The sequence below is a fragment of the Cuculus canorus genome, chromosome Z (genome assembly GCF_017976375.1).
Source record: "Cuculus canorus isolate bCucCan1 chromosome Z, bCucCan1.pri, whole genome shotgun sequence".
Taxonomy (NCBI): Eukaryota; Metazoa; Chordata; class Aves; order Cuculiformes; family Cuculidae; genus Cuculus; species Cuculus canorus.
In genome coordinates, this window is record NC_071441.1 from 41,059,256 (window position 1) to 41,076,163 (window position 16,908).

The 16,908-nt window shown below is 41.2% G+C and overlaps 1 protein-coding gene across 3 annotated transcripts in view; it reads right to left on the reverse strand.

The window, feature by feature from the left end:
* KCMF1 (potassium channel modulatory factor 1) overlaps positions 1-16,285 on the reverse strand; it is a 47,754-nt gene extending 31,469 nt beyond the window's left edge. Inside the window, exons 1-3 of one of the 3 annotated variants that reach the window (XM_054054900.1) lie at positions 16,178-16,285; positions 8,244-8,345; positions 6,042-6,164 (exon numbers count right to left, since the gene is read on the reverse strand). Coding sequence is in view for 1 of the 3 variants with exons in the window: in XM_054054898.1 (XP_053910873.1) it covers positions 5,971-6,004 (34 nt within the window). In the remaining 2 variants the exon portion in view is untranslated. Of the gene's footprint in view, positions 1-5,970; positions 6,020-6,041; positions 6,165-8,243; positions 8,346-16,177 lie in introns of those variants that run through there. The other 2 variants (XM_054054899.1, XM_054054898.1) reach the window with 2 other exon arrangements.
* Between the last annotated feature and the right edge of the window lie 623 nt (positions 16,286-16,908).

Here is a 16,908-nt window from a genome sequence, read left to right on the forward strand (position 1 = left end):
ATGGGGCATCCACAACCTCCCTGGGCAACCTGTTCCATTGTCTCACCACTCTCACAGTTCAGAAATTCTTCCTTATGTCCAGTCTAAATCTGCCCCTTTCATCAGTTTTCCTTATAAATTCTTACATTCGCAAAAAGTTTCACATAAATTGAATCAAAGAATCATAGAATGGCTTGTTTGGAACATGTCCCACTAGATCAGGCTGCCCAAAGCCCCATCCAACCTGGCCTTGGACACTTCCAGGGAGGGGGCATCCACAACTTCCCTGGGCAACCTGTTCCAGTGCCTCACCACCCTCATTGTGAAGAGTTTCTTCCTAATGTCTAACCTAAATCTTCCCCCTTCCAATTTTAAGCCATTTCCCCCTCATCCTATCACTACATGCCCTTGTAAAAAGTCCCTCCCCAGCTTCGTTGTGGGTCCCTTCAGGTAGTGGAAGGCCGCTATGAGGTCTCCTCAGAGCCTCCTCTTCTCCAGGCTGAACAACCCCAACTCTCACAGCCTGCCCTCATAGCAGAGGTGCTCCAGCTCTCTGATCATCTTTTGTAGCCTTCTCTAGGCCCGTTCCAACAGTTCCATATCCTTATGCTGAAGATTCCAGAACTAGACATAATACTCCAGGTGTGGTCTCATGACAGCGATGCAGAGAAGCAGAATCACCTCCCCTGACCTGCTGCTCACGCTCCTTTTGATGCAGCCCAGGATAGGGTTGGCCTTCTGGGCTGCGAGTGTGCATTGCTGGCTCATGTTGAGCTTCTCATCCATCAGCACCCCAAAGTCCTTCTACGCAGGGCTGCTCTCAAACATGTTGTCCCCCATCCTGTACTGAAATTACAGATTGCTCCAACTCAGGTGTAGGACCTTGCTCTGGCTCTTGTTGAACCTCATGACATTCACAGAGGTCCATTTCTCCAGCTCGTCCAGGTCACTCTGGATGATATCCCATCCTTCCGACCACTCAGCTTGGTGTCATCTGCAAATCTGCTGAGGGTTCACTCGATTTTCTCTCTGTATTATCAATGAAAACATTAAACAGCCCTAGTCCCAGTACAGACCCCTGAGGGACACCACATCCTATGCATAGCTCGCGTGTCTGGAATACAAACTCACTCAGCTTTGCTTGCTGTTGTATCATTAGACTCACTCATGACCCTCTTATACTTAAATATTCCCCAAATATGCTTTTCTCCCCTGCAGCACAGAGAAGAGAGATGATTCAGTACAGGCAGCAACGCGGGAAGCGGGCAGCACTGATTTAGCAACCACAGAGCTAGAAATGAAAGACAAATTTCATGCACCAAGTGTCCAGCTCTCACAGCCATGCCTTGTGATTGATTACAAGATGTCTCAATAGCTGATATTTGCACAAGGTGGTCTGGAAATACAGACTTTTCACACCAGGAAAACACATCTACAAAGCAGCCGGGAGAGGGAGGGAAAGAACAAGTAGTTCTCCTCCTCACTAAAGACAGCAATGGTCTGATATATGACAGGCAGCGATACCTAGATTCCTCCCTATTGCCCAACTAAGCTTACCGTGAGGAGCACAAGAACACTTCCAAACTTAAAGACCACCTTTAAAAATTACTATTTTGAATGGCACTACAATGTCATATAAGGAATTCTCTTTCCACAACACCACAAGAGGTCTAGGAACTTTTAAAAACAACTGAGTTTCTCTGAGCACAAGACACAGTGAGAATATAGATTTATTTTAAAAAAATGGCATTAGGAGGTTAAAAACCTGCAGTATATTAATTTAAATAGTAGTAATGCTCTACTCTGGGATTTCACGGGCATTTTTCTCACTATGAACATAAACAAAATGCCTTGGCAACCACTTTTACTCCCACTCCTTGTTACAGAGAACAGCTTCTCAGGCTGGTAAGAGGCCTGCACGAACCACAATTGCTTATGATGTGAAAGCTGTACCAGGGAAGTGCTGTGGGAAATGCAGTATCCTAAAACAAAGAAAGGTTTCATGCCTACTTCAGTCAGCGTCCGAGTTTGTTCCAATCCTCTATCCCCTCCTTTCTGATTCTTCAGGGCACATACTTCTTTGCTAATGGCATATACATTCCACGTAGTGGCAACGCAGCCATTTGCAAGCCATGTCCACCTTTCTTTCTTCCTCTCACTAGGAAGATATTTGTTTAGCTTTATTACCAGTAGTTCTCCTACCACATACGCATAAAGAACCACATATTACCAAAAAATTACCTTCTGAACACTTCCCTGACAGTCCCATCCATCCTTTACATGTATATCCAACTTACTTCTCAAAATAATTTACTAACCACGCTAACCATCTGAAAATAAGTCAGATCACTTTCTTATATAGCTTTCAATCTACCACTAAACATTAAAAGCCATCACTGATCTACAGATTGCAGTTCATGAGTCTTCAGTAGTCTTCTTACTGTAACTAGCTCAATTTCTTAAAAAATATATTCTTTTAATTATTTAAGAAAAATCACAGAATATCAGGTTGGAAGGGACCTCAAGGATCATCTGGTCCAACCTTCCTTGGCAAAAGCACAGTCTACACAAGACGGCCCAACACCATGTCCAGCTGAATCTTAAAAGTGTCCAACATTCGGGAATTCACCGCTTCCCTGGGGAGATTATCTCAATGGTTGATTGATTGTACTCAATGGAAAAAAAATTGTTGTGTCCAATTGGAATGTGCCAAAGAGTAACTTATATCCATCACCCCTTGTCTTTTTACAAGGAGGCACAGGGACAAGAGAGTCTCCATCTTCTTTGTAGCCACCCTTTAAATACCGGAACATGGCGGTAAGGTTTCCCCCAAGCCTCCTTCTCTCCAGGCTGAACAAAAGCAGTTCTCTCAGCCTTACTTCACATGGTAGGTCTCACAGTCCTCTGATCACCTTTGTGGCCCTTCTCTGGACCCTGCCCAGCCTGTCCACAAGTGTTGTGCACAGCAGGGACCAAAACCGAACACAGTATTCCAGGTGTGGCCTGACAAGCACCAAGTAGAGCAGATAATGACTTCCTTATTCTGCTGGTGATGCCCTTGTTGATGCAACCCAGGCAGCTTGTTGGCTTTCTTCACTGCAGCAGCAGCAGCACACTGTTTGCTCATATTGAGTTGTTTTAATAAAATATTTCTGTTCAAACCTGTTCTGAAAGTAAAGGTGATTCTCAGGAAAAACACTACACAACTGGATTTTAATCCAATACACTAAAAAGGAAAGCATCACTTCAGACAACTACAAAAAAAATTCCAAGTCTGTCAAACAAGATAACGAAAGACAAGTTTACTGTACAATACAGGAAATAGAAGTTCATGAGTGTAACAACTATTTTGCCATAAAATCCCAATTGTATTACAAAATTTAAGGACAGGAAGGGAGAGTTCCTTTTTATTCCTAGAAATGAAAGCAGCCATCTACAATTTCCAAAATAAAAAACAATCTCTGCTTTTATCTGTACAGAAACTGAAGATACAATTAGGCCAGTATTTAGAGCACCTATTTTCAACTGGAGGGGGAAACAACAACTATAACAAAGCAATCATGCAGTTTCAATGTAATTTTTCTATTGCATGTAGAAACACTAAAAAAATAATAAAGACAAAATAAATGTCATTTTTTGTTCTATCCTGCTAAAACCAGTATCTCTCAAATCTTCACGTTAAATTTTAACGAACCAAACTGCCAAGCACTCTTAACTTAAATCACACGAATCAGACAGGTACCACAATTTCCCATCGCCTCGTTTCAGACAAAAGCTTTCTACAGACCCTCATCCTTACTCTGGAGGCAGAGTCATTCAGCCTTGCTCAGGAACAGAACACTCAGAATTAAACATCAAAAATCCTTGGGAAATCGCATTTGCATGAAGGACCAACATCCACATGAAACAACTGATGAACAGTTGTAGATGAATACTTAGTATAGTAACCTATTTTAATGACTGAACAACTACAAAAAAGAGCCATCCCTGCATAATTCTAAAAATTAGGAAATCAAACTTAAAAAAAAAAAAAAAAGATTTTTCTAAGTGAAGGTAACAGAAAGTGATATTATAAGAATGTTATCTTTATTTATTGAACTACAAGAATAAAGCGTTTCAACAAAACAGATAAAGCCTAACTCGCTTCATAACTTAAGAAACAACACGAGGGAGCATCAAAAACTCATTATATCTCACTACTGTTTAGGCTCAGACGCGAAGCTGATCTTCCAAAATGCATGAAGCAGTATTTTAAGGATAACGGAAAAATCAACATGCAAACAAGTCTGTCAGATCTTCACTGGAAGCTTCACTGGAAGAAGTTTTCAAGCAATCTGTCTATTTGGAGAAAAAAATAATGCTCTAATAGAAAAATACTACTGAAGAAAACCTTGATAATGAAACTGGGCAAGGTGGAGACCGTTTTATCACAACTTCTGCATCTTGGAAGCACAGACACAGTGCATTCATAACACTGAAAACTACAACTTTTTCTTCACATTTCTTTACACTACAGATTAATCTATAATATCGGTTCTTCATTTCCACTGGACTCCACCTGAACTCCATACAGAAAGGTAGTTTTCAACCACTGAACTGCTGAGCTATTTCAGGTTCTCAAATTTTTATGAGGAGAACTACTTACACCTATACTTGCATCCTCTGTAGCCAGGACCTTCTTCAAACACATATTTTTAACATCACCTCACTGCACACTGTGCTGGATTCAGAAGTCTGGTCAAACACGTAACCAGTTTTACCACAAAAATAGCACAGCCTATTCTAGTCTCCAGACAACCATAAATGAGGCTGCTTCAAGTTTGAAACTCTATCCATTTACCTTGGCAGTCTTCAAGGTGGTGTCACTGGGAAGGCAAGGATGAAGAGAGACCTTCAGCCCACTCAATCCCGTTAGTTACACGCAACTTCCATAGCTGTCTTTACCCCCAAGGCCTGCTTTATCTTAAAAATAGGTCATCAGATCATTCAAAGTATTTCCTCTGTAGTTTCGCATTGTGCTCTATAGTTACTCAATTCTGAGACATCCCTCAGAGTCCTAGCCACTTCTCTAGAGTCCCTGGATTATCTGGAAGAAACTACTGTATGGGCCTTTACAATTGCTATACACTGCCAACATTTCCAAACACTCACCATGATGAAAAACTGGGCAGGCAGTGTCATCTTACAGATTAGGGCCATTTAATGCAATGTCATATTACAGAAGTTAATAAAGCGTCTGCTTTCTTCAGAAACACGAATTTGTAAATGGGAACATAAGAAGAAAGGAAAGGTAAGTTTGGGAGAAACTCAACACAAAGTATAATGCAAGCATTACTACAAACAGTATTCATCAGCTGCAGACATGTAATATTTTCTCTGAAAATATCCATCATGGTATTCCTCAAACCTAGTATCTGGAGTCTTGCATCTCATTTAGTTATCAACCCAAACTACTTTACTTTTGGCTAGATAACTGTATTCTGGCATACAATTCTCAACAGCCCACTCCTTGAGCTTTCTGGTTACTTTCCTTGAATTCCTAACTTCCCAGGACCAAAATAATAACTGAGCTTTGAGGTACAATGAAAATTACACCTCCCAGTAATTGGCTCCAATACTTAAAAGCTGGATAATATCATAACACACTATGAAGCAACCCCAAAAACCATTAAAATCCTTCATCTGTATTATTTTTTTAGCGTGACATCATCAGTTAATTGATAACTTGCATCCTGCAGAACTTCTGCTTCTAAATAAAATGCAGAACAACACAAGAATGTTATGTGTAGCAACCTCTACCACTAAAAATTTACTTAAGAGCAGTCAATTCTTCTAAGGAATCGTCACTTATAAATCTCCAGTTATGGAGCCACTCTTACATAGCAAAATTCGAGGCTCTTCACAGCTCCTCACAAAAGTCTTCCAGAATAAGGAACACTTGGTATGCTGTCATAACCTGCCTGGCAACTCACAGACATTTGTCAAACCAACCTGGGAGAAGATACTTGCAGAACATAGCATCCATTCTTTCTGCATTCAGGAGGGCAAATAGGTTTATTCACCTTTGCAGTTTTCCAAAACTGAAGATAACCAAGGGAGAAGAGAGCTGGAAAATGTATCTGACCTCCATCCAAGTCAAGACACTGCACAGCTTCTACTCACGTCTTCTTAAATCTGTAAGGTATCTAGTTAACGTAATTAACAAATATAAAAAACGGTAAAAAAAAAGTTGGTCATGGTTTACAGTAGAAGTAATTGACTTCCATCTATACAGTCAGAGATCAAACTACACTTAGTAACATTCTCATCTTATCAGAACAATACAAACAATAGCAGGGGACGGGTATGGAATTAAGGTCACCTGAGCTACCTTACACATGTCTAGATTGATAAAAAAGGTTAGCCATGACATAGAAAGACTTACATCCTCTACAGGTTACTTTTGCAAAGTCTAGGTGCCCGTCTTCAAGGACATCCTGAATTCTGTTTCCAATCTTACCTGATTTTTCTCAGCTAGCATTAGGGAAAGAGTCTACTCTAGACACTTGAAAAATAATACTAACAATAATTCAGGTGCTGAAGTTAGTGGCCTTATTTGCTTTCAGAAAGTAAAGAGATAAAGTCATAACAGACTCTGGAAACGGCACTGCTAAAACTATGTCTGTCCAGCTGCGATCCATGTTCCACCACTACTGCTCCTGGTGAAGCTGTTCTCACAGACCCCATTACACTAGTGAATCACAAGGTTCTTCTCACTACAGGAATTTTCCACTTGCAGAGACAATCCACACCTCAGTCTGTTCTCCAATATATACATAATACCTGTAGACTACACATTGTTTGCAACAGGCACATCTCTTTGTTACTGCCTATATTAAAAGCATATACAAATATTTGCAGTAATTCCAACATTTCCTTTGTTGAAGTGAAAGCGAGATGATGGTATCTCAGCACAGACAAGCCTTTCTGCCCAAACTACAGATTTCTTCAGAGCTAATACCATTCTAACTTATCACAAAAGAAAGTCCAAACAATAAAGATTTATAGTCAGACTCCCAGCAGGTTCAAGTTCACTCCAGGTGAACACCGACTTCTAAGCAAGTACAGCTAATACACACACAAACTGGTTAAGCTACACAAAAAACATTACTGGTAAAATTAAACACTGTCTCCCACCAGAATTATTTATTTGGAAGTAAAGACAGACATTACTCACAATTACACAAGAAGATTCCTATATTCTAACACATTTCTGACCTTGAAAATCTTTTGTCATCTATTGCTGCTGGAATCAGGATACTTGAGACGGGTATTCCAGAGAATATCACCTGTTTAACACCTCACTGAACTGCTCTCTAACCAGAGACCTGCAGGATGCCTCCATTCAGCCTCCAAGTAATTTTAACATTCTCCTAAGCGCATGCCCAGTTGTTTACTTCCAGAAGTTGCCACAAAGTTCCTGCTGTACTATCAAGCACCTGGAGAGCAACTCTTTTAGTCTGTAGGGGTGCAAAAATTGTTCAGAAATTGGTTAAAAACTACAATCCTAATATGACTAATGATATTCTCAAACTGCTTGTTGCCCCATCTATCACATTAATTCATGCTAATTTCTACACTGCTTATACGTAAAGACCTCATCTAATCCTTTCAATTCTTTAGCGTAAATACAGTCTAAAAAGAGCTGGCCAACAGTAATTGCCTTCAGCCAAGCACACTGGCTGCTTTAGTATGAATAAACTAACAGAAGTCAGACCTTAAATACCATTTATACTAGAAATTAACTGTTACTGAAGTTTTGTAAGCAATGACTGTCCTCAATAAATAACTAAAGAATCAGTCATAACCTAGATTAGTAAGCAAAATCTTCATTGTTAAAGTCACCTCCTCTCACCCAACAAGCAAGCAGAGTCCCCACAAATCCAGGCCTACAATAGCTCAGAGACATCACTGCCTAAAAACACTCAGCAATAGCGATTGTCTGAAATAAGCGAGGGATAGTTGTGCTACCAAGGAACACCAGAGCTTCGCTTTTCAAAGGGGCTTATAGAGGCAGGAATTAAACTTTCAATGCACTTGAACCCAAGGTGGCTCTACAGCTTGCCCAGTGTTTCTGACAGTCCCACCCTTGGGCTCTCTCAGGAAGAAAGTAGGAGAGGGAGAGCATAGCAAAGGGAATAAAGAACAAGGACAAGGAAATAAGGTGGTCAAAGATAAGAGATCAAAGACAAAAGAAGGAATGCAAAGAAGATAATTTATCCTACCAGAGACAGCACCTCTTGTCAGTCAAGACAAGAAACATTGCCTCCCAAAAAGAATCTGGCACCAGGAAGTGGCAGAAGTGATGGGGGAAGACCAAATCTGACCTGAGGTAAGACAAAAAAAAAAAAAGGAGTTATGATCTTTTTTATTTTAAAAAAAACCCAAACTTTTGTCTGTTCCTTCACCCTACTTTTGCAACGTACTTTTTTTTTATTTAAAATGTGATTGTTTTTAAAAAAATTAATGCCCATCTTCAGCTGGATTTTGCCGGTGATGACAGTGGGATGATCCAAATCAAATGCAGAACAGGATCAACAGTATTTTGATAAAAGTGTGAAATTCTAGTCAAATACTGAAATGAAAAACGAATATAAAATATTATAGGGAAGCTATATGAAGCAATAGCTGCAAATAGTACACGCCACAAAATGCCACAGTGTGTAAAAAAATTCAGAAGAACAGACTTGCATCTATAAGAGTCACTGCAACTGAATACAAGATCAGTTATTGCTATCTTTACGACACTTTCCCCAAACGTGCCTTCTGGCAAGATGTAGAATCTCTACCTGATATTCCACATGCGAATGGGAGAAGTGTCATGGTCTCCTGTGTCTGGGTTCCCTGTTTAATTGTAATAAAAAAAAAGTTTTACCCAGGCCTCCAACTGAAAATGGGATGACTTATATAGGAAGTCACCTAGAAGCTCCAAACAAAGCAATTGTACCAGACAGAACTAACACACTCATAAAATTCACTGCAGAGTGCCAAATGGGCAGTAACATCACGAATTCTCGTATGAAGCAAATGGGGCATAGGAAGATATTTTTCCAAACATGCTGAAGGCTCCAGTGAGTTGTATCTGTACTTTAAAATTAATTCCAAACAAACCAATGACTTTAAATGGCAGAAATCAAACCATCACCTGCACACACCTTTGAAATACAGTTTTGAGATCTATGGACAAAGAACAGTTATGTGAGCAATAAAAATCATATTAAAACTGAAGACACTTCTATGACGATGTCACAAAGCTTTCACTTGATATAGACCTCACTTACCAACTCAGTAAGCCAAACAAAACTTTTTAAATAGCTCTAAACTGAAACCTTGGGTTTACATATACTGTTCTAAAACAGTGAAACTAATGAGCTTGCCTCTGTGCTCCTCACTGAATTCAACATGGTCTTACTTCATAGGTCAAAATTAACTGCAATAATGCTATGCAGAGACAAAAATGTGGATAACTGTAAGGACCATATGTACAAAAAAAAAAATGATACGAGTAAGTTCAAAGCAGATGTTCAGATGATGCTTCAGGGAAAGGTGTAGGAACTAAATGAGACACCTGACAGCCACATTTGTTAAAAGACGTAGAGTATAAAGTTTAAGATACAATAATAGAATGGTTTGAGTTGGAAGGGACCTTAACGATCATCTGATTCCAATCCCCTGAGATGGGCAGGGACACCTCCCACTAGATCAGGCTACTCAAGGGCCCATCCAACCTGGCTTTTGGATAAAATCCAAAGCTTTAATTGTTTAATTAGGATATCAGGTAGCCTTAAGAGCATTCAGTGAAAAAACTTCTGCCCAGTCTCTTTCCATACTATATGGAAAAGCATTTCAGTTTCAATCACACTCTTGAATTCATGAAATATCTTCTCCATGTATTCAGAAAAGGAGATTAGAGACTGTTGCACAGGTGATGACTTTCTTCCACATTCCCTCTCCGGAGCAGCATTTCGAGGCAAACACCTTTTCAATTTCCTTCCACGCACAAATTCCCCCTCATTTACGTCCTGAGCAGCACTTCTTCAGTTTTCTAAACTCAACATGCCCTAGCTGCTTACAGTGCCTTGTAAAGCTCTTTCTGTATGGAAGAGTGACATTGCTGCCTACAGTAAACTTGTAAACCTCTTCTCCATTATCACTCCATTTTCAGAACCTACAGCCACCAAATCCAACCATTTATTCTAAATCCTGAGCAGGAAAAGAATGCACTACATGTGGAGGATTTAGTCCAAGTGATTCCAAGAACAAAACCCATGAAAACTCATAACCTTGCTGATATTAAAATAAATATATCCTAGTATCAATCCATGATCAGAATCCATAGGAAATGCTATGGAACACAATTACACTCCTTTCTAGAACAATAAATACTACCTCACTCAGTCCACCATGGCATGTGTTGTTCAGTAAACAAACAGGAAGTGTCTATTTGGTTTTTATCACCACAAGTCAATCTGTGCATTTATCACACACTTGGAAAAATTTGCACTGACTATGGATTCTCTCACTGCCTTTTCCCTGAAAGCCTTCTTCTACAGTACTTCAGAGCAGCACAAATACCAATTAACTAACTTTAACAGCATTTCTTGGAAGCATTTTCCTTCTCTTGAAATGGAGGGAAAGCAAGGCATGTAAAGACTAAAACTACAAATCCACTGAATCCAGTTGCCCAATCTGAGATGCCAAAGGAGGGATTTTTCAGAATCTTTGATTTGCTAGAGTGGTTTGGGTTTTTGATTGTTTTTTTTATTTTCCAAAGCTTATCACTCAGTTACTACAGCTGCAGTCGTGAATGCTCAGATCCCAAAATCCCAAATCAGGCTTAGACTACATAAGGAACAAACTGCTAAAAGACACCTGTGAATTCTTGCTACAGTGATTTGCCTAATAGTTCACATAAACTGTGCAGCAAAGGACAGGAGGGTTGATCCACCTATCCACAAAAAAAAAAATCCGCTGTCAAATACCTCAGCCATCCTCTCTTTCTGTAATGTCTCTACTATCTCATTTGCTGTACATTCCCAGACACAGAGCAGCAGTTTAACACATACAAACCCCTCCTGCACAACCCAAAGGAGGTAGGGATGGTGTAGAGTAGATAATCACACAATGCAGGTACTCAAAGAAATTGGAATTAGCGCGGTCTGTGCAATCACATTCTGGCACATCCCAGCTCCTGAGTGCTGTCCTTCAAATCTGCTGCTGTGTCCAACAGCTTCTTGAATGTAGTAACAGGTATTTGTATTTGCTACTGCTCCTTTTTTGTATTTTCTTAACACTAACTGAAGTAAGAACAATAAAGACACAACTACGAACAATGACACATCAAGTCTTCCTCAAATGTTATCAGTAATGGAAACGCTCACAGGTATTGGAGAAGCTTTCTTTGTGCATTAATTTTATTTGTTCAGTACTGCTCAAGCAACTTGCACAGCTCTCTGAAGTCCCCTGCATCCCTTCTAGTTAGTCACCACTAGTTCAACTCTTACATCCAAATGTTTATTTCATTGACTTCTCTCTTCATCTCCACTCAAGAATGTTATAAGCACCGCAGTTCTGCCTCAGTTTTTCTGCTTAAGATAGCAGCTATCAACTTTTCAATGTTGATCATTTAAACATAAGCTTTTTCACTTGTTCCAAAAGAGTATTTTACCCATGGTATCACCTCTTAGCACAAATCTGAAAGTAAAAAAAAAAGTCTCTCTTTACATAAACTTTTTGAGGATCCTGTTCACAGACCGTGCAGGGACAGCAGCGCATTGGTTAACACACAGTACGTTTCTTAAACCTTCTAGGCCAGAAACCTTTTCTAAAAATGAGAATCTAGCTTACTAAAAATCAGTAAGTACTATGCCAGTTAAAATACCACTGATGAGTCCAGCTCTTTTATTATTAAATGATGATTCAGTTTCTTACTGAAAGCAAACCACCTAATAATATATTGCTGTGTTCCAATATTTCTAATCACATTTGCAGCTGTCTACATTTAACAGGTTTTGTGTCCTAAACACCAGTGATACTGTTCTACACCTGTAATAATATACACTAACATCTTACCAGAGAGTAAGACTAACAACAGTATGAAATATTTCAATGTATACAGTTAAAAAAATGTTTTGTCAGAGTCAAATTCAAAAAACTTCACTGTTGTATGCTACATGTACAACTTAATCTAGATTTATTTTCAACAAAAGATATCTAACTAGCAGCAACATATGAAAGAGTCTGAGATTATTCTGCATTGGAGAACAGCAAAATTCCATGTTTGAAAAAGACATAAGCAAAGTATTAAAATGCATCAGAAGGCAGAAAGTTATAGCTGATCTCACAGATGCATGTTACATTATTAAATGCAATACTTCACCAACACAGTGTCTTGAGTACTTTATATGAAAACTATGTAATCTTCTTACCTAAATTAAGAGCTTTGCACTCAAAAAACAGATTAATTCTGCATTTAGTGGGCAATTCTATAATTGACACTACAAGAAATATTATTTCCAAATACTAATCTTACCAAATATTAGTGTTATTTGTCTTGACAGAATTTCATAGTACCCTTCTACATCTCGAGTATGACAGCCATTGCATAATTACAAGGGGCAGAAACTACTCTTGCTTTTAATGTTTTCAAAAAAGTTTGTTATAAAGTTTTATTTATGTTTTGTATCATGATCATAAAGAAAATGTCATCAGCCCAATCTGTTTATTGTGCAGTTAGAAGACTGGAGCTAACATTACCCTCACATTACATTACCTGTTGTAAAGTGGTTAGCATGTACTCAGTTGTGACTCCAGGGTTTCTTGACCAAGTTCTGTGTATTTCTTTAAGATGTAGTTATTTACCCTTCTACTACAAATAAGCACTTGATTTAAAGATCCCTATGCAAGACATTTACACATACGCAAAAAAAAAAAAAACCACTCAAAACCAAAAACAAAGCACCGACACTTCCTCAAATACAAGAAGCTCAGAGCCAGCAAAGAACATTTGGGAACTCCAAATGCTTCTGACAGTCACTTCTCTCCCTTCCTGACTTTGTCACCACCATCCACTTGCAACTTTACTTCAGGTGGGACAAGGATTAACTGGAAAGCTTAGCATATTACTAAGAAATTTTGACATACAGGCACAGTCAAAACGAAGCACCGCTTACATTGCTGGTAGCTCCTGAAAGCTTAAAGAACACATCCATTAGTGAAACAAAACAAAAAAAAATTATGGAACTGGGGCTCCAACTGAGATGCAAGGTACGTGATACCGAGAACCAAGTGGAGCAGGCAGTGTGGTGTTAGGACCCCCTGGAGCTGCTGGGTGTAGGGAACCTAGAGCTAGGCCCTTGTATGACCAGTAATGCTGCAGCAACCTTGCTTTACTAAAGAAAACACAAAAAAATGGTCTTCTAAGGATATTCCTGAAAGTTGTGATTCTTATGTCATAAGAGAGAATCATGGCCAGATCCATGTTCACAAAAAGATCAGTCATACCCAAAATACCTTCTGATGTACTTCCTAGAGCATAAAAGACACCACCTACCTGCTCCTTGCAAGGTCAAGTATTACACCACCACACAATCCTCAACACAGGGGCTACCCACAGAAACATGGAGTGTCACTCCTATAAAGGGAGCAACATGAAACCCAAGACTAGAGGATGACCTGAAGTTGCATTGTAGAAAACCAAAGGCAGAGAATATCTGGTCTCTTGGCACCAAATCTCAAAATAAAAATGGTTTTAAAAAATTAGAAGTGATGAGCAATAGCAAAAGATGGATAAACACCAACAGCTACTCTTGACAGAAGTTGGAGAAGCTCACTTAAAAACTGAATGAACACTTCAACTAAGAGCAACAATAACTGAAGTTCTAGTCATGCCCGTTTTCCTGAATTCGGGAGAAAAGTGAGCCCAGAGCTCATGTGTGAAATGAGAGCACAGCGGAAAGATGGGCTGTAGTCAGACCTTTTCTGAAGAATAACAAAATATCTCTTTTTCTTGTTTTTTAAAAAATCAACCAACGGTATTTTATGGATTACTACATCAAAGACAACAGCCAAGAAACCCCAATGGAAAGTAAACTTAGATCTCCATTAGATTCTTCATGGCCCACTTAAAATCTCAAGACTCTGGAATTAGCTTCTCCAGCATCTACCCTTCCAGAGACATCCTTTTGTATCATAAAACCAGTATAGCATCCAGATTCTGTCGGCAGCAATCAATAAATCCTGTTTCCAACTTTGAGGAAAGGCGGTTTTGAAAAGAAACAAACAGAAACGATATCACTGATTAAACATGCTTACAGCTTGCTTTTCCCCCCCATAACTGAATTCTTCCAAGACAATCCTTCCCAAATTAATCACAATGGATTAAAAACTGTCATCTGTGAATGACACCATACAGATCTGAAACAAGAATTGCTTTTTTTTTAATACTTAATTTGTAAGGATTTTCAGATTTCTGACAAAATTAAGACTCCAAATGTCTTTCCCATGAAGTTGGAAAAGCACGCCTCCTATAGCGATACAAGTTATTCTAACCCTATAACTAAAACGGACTAAAGTGTTATGAGAAGAATCAAGGAGAAATTAATCTCACAGTATTCTTATAGTCTCACTCATGCATGTCTGTGTGTGTGTGCACACACCTGAAGAGTCTACATCTGCAAGACAAAATTACCAAAACTCACATTCACTTAGCAAGAAAGACAATTATTTCCATTTGTGTTAACTAGGCATGTCTAGAAAGAACAAGCACTGATTAATCTATTTCAGAAAGAAAATACCAAGTCTGTTTTCATTACCAGTAACTCCTTCTATAAATATTCAAGCAAGGGAAGGTCATTACCCAGGCTACAAACAGAACCTAACACACAAGAGAAAGATGTATGATACAGCCTCCATCAAAAACATACTTACAATGAAATCTACTTTTTCTCTGTGTTAACAAAAAGGCTGCTCCAGGACTAAAACATCTTCCTAGCCAACATCACTATATTTTATAACAGTCCATGCACTTACCACTGAAAAACACTAAAGAACACCACACAAAATCACTTCTGTTACTTTACCCTGCTAAAGCCTTAAACGCTTGTATTGTACTACTGCAATTGAAAGAGTTATCATGGATACATGCATCACAGCAGAGACTTAAAGGCTGCATAATACCATGTCACTAACAACAACTTTGCAATTAATGCTCAATGCTCGTTTATGCTCATTTCATTCATTACTGCAAGAAATTGTATCTTCAATTGTAAACAAATTTGTCCTCTTGAGGAAAGTATGTATTTGAAGGTGGAAAGGAGAGAGAGACAGATAGAAAGAATTTGGTGCCCCTACTAAAATTAAATATTAAGTTAAAAAAAAAAAAGAAAAAAGCTACTGCAGTTAGGGAAGACAATTCTTTGATACAGAAGCACAGATACTTGCACAATTAAGAAGTCTGCATAATAATTGTGACAGCACACTGAAAATTTTTTTATATACACATCACTATCCAGCACTAAGCTACTAATTCGAAGCCAGCATTATTACCTGTAACACAGAAATGAGGAATTAAGTAAGCTGGAGAAAATGGAGACGGGTGCTAAATTAAGTTTCTAACATGGCAGAAAGTTATCCTTCCAGGTCACAAACCTCAGTTTTACAGATCATTTTAACGCTTAGCTCAAGCGCCTTCCCCACAGGTAAGAAAGGAGAGAAGAAAACAGGCAACTTTCTCTCCTCTCTTCACACTCCCATCTTCCTCTTGTAGACTCTCCTCCTTGCTCCCAGCTCTCCCTCCACCCCTCTCCGCTTCGTGCATTCCGAGCCACCCACCCAGTAAACACGGTGGTGGCGAACGCTACAAGCGTGTTTCTTTCAATGCCTCCAAACGCGCCCCCATCGCTGCCACGAGGGAGAACCGGAGCAGCTCCCGGGGGCAGCGGCCCCGCGGCCCGGCCCGGCTCCTCTCCTGGGCTAGACACGCCGGCAGGGCCGCTGTCCGACTCCCCGCAGGCCCTGGGGCCGCGGCCGCCCCCCCCAGGGCCCTCGGCTCCCTCCCAGGCCCGAGGCCGCGGCGAGGGCCGCCCATGACGGTGCAGAGCGCGGCCTCCCTTCCGCCGGGCGCCGCCATGATGGCCCGGGCGGGCCCCGCGCCGCTCACCTTCATGTCGGGACATCCTAGTCCAGAGGCGGCGGCCCAGGCCCGTCCCGGGGCTCTCGCTCGGCGCCGCTGCCGCCTGGCCCGGGGGCGGCGCCGGGGAGGGCACGAACGGGGCAAAGCCGCGAACGGCGGCGCGCAGCCGGCCCTGCTCCTGCTCCTCCTCCTCCTCGTCGTCGGCTGCCGCCTCGCTCGCCTGCGCGGGGCGGGTCCGGCGGTTCCGCGGGCGCCGTGACACGGTGACTCCGGGCCCCGCCGCCCCGCCTCGCCCCGCCCGCTGCCGCAGCGACGGCGGCGCTGCCCGCCGGGCCGCGACGCTCCCGGCCCTCCGCCTTCCCTCCGCCTCCTCCGCTTCCTCCGCCCGCCCCGGCCGCTCTCCGGGAGGAAGAGGAAACGGCGGCCGGGGCGGCGGCGCTCCCGCGGGGGCTGCCGGGCGGGGCGGGGCGGGGAGTGGAGACGGGTGGAAGGGAGCTTGGTGACCAGCCGGTTCCAAACCCGTGCGATTGGAAGGGACGCCTCCCACCCGGTCGGGCCCCGTCCAGCCTGGCCTTGGACACCTCCAGGGATGGGGTATCCACAGCTTCCCTAGCCAACCTGTGCCAGTGCCTCATCACCCTTATGGTGAATAATTTTCTCCTTGTGTCCAGTCTGAGCCTGCCCCACCCCAGTTTATACCCACTCCCTCTAGTCCTGTCACTCCATGCCTTTATAAAAAGTCCCTCCCCAGCGAAAAA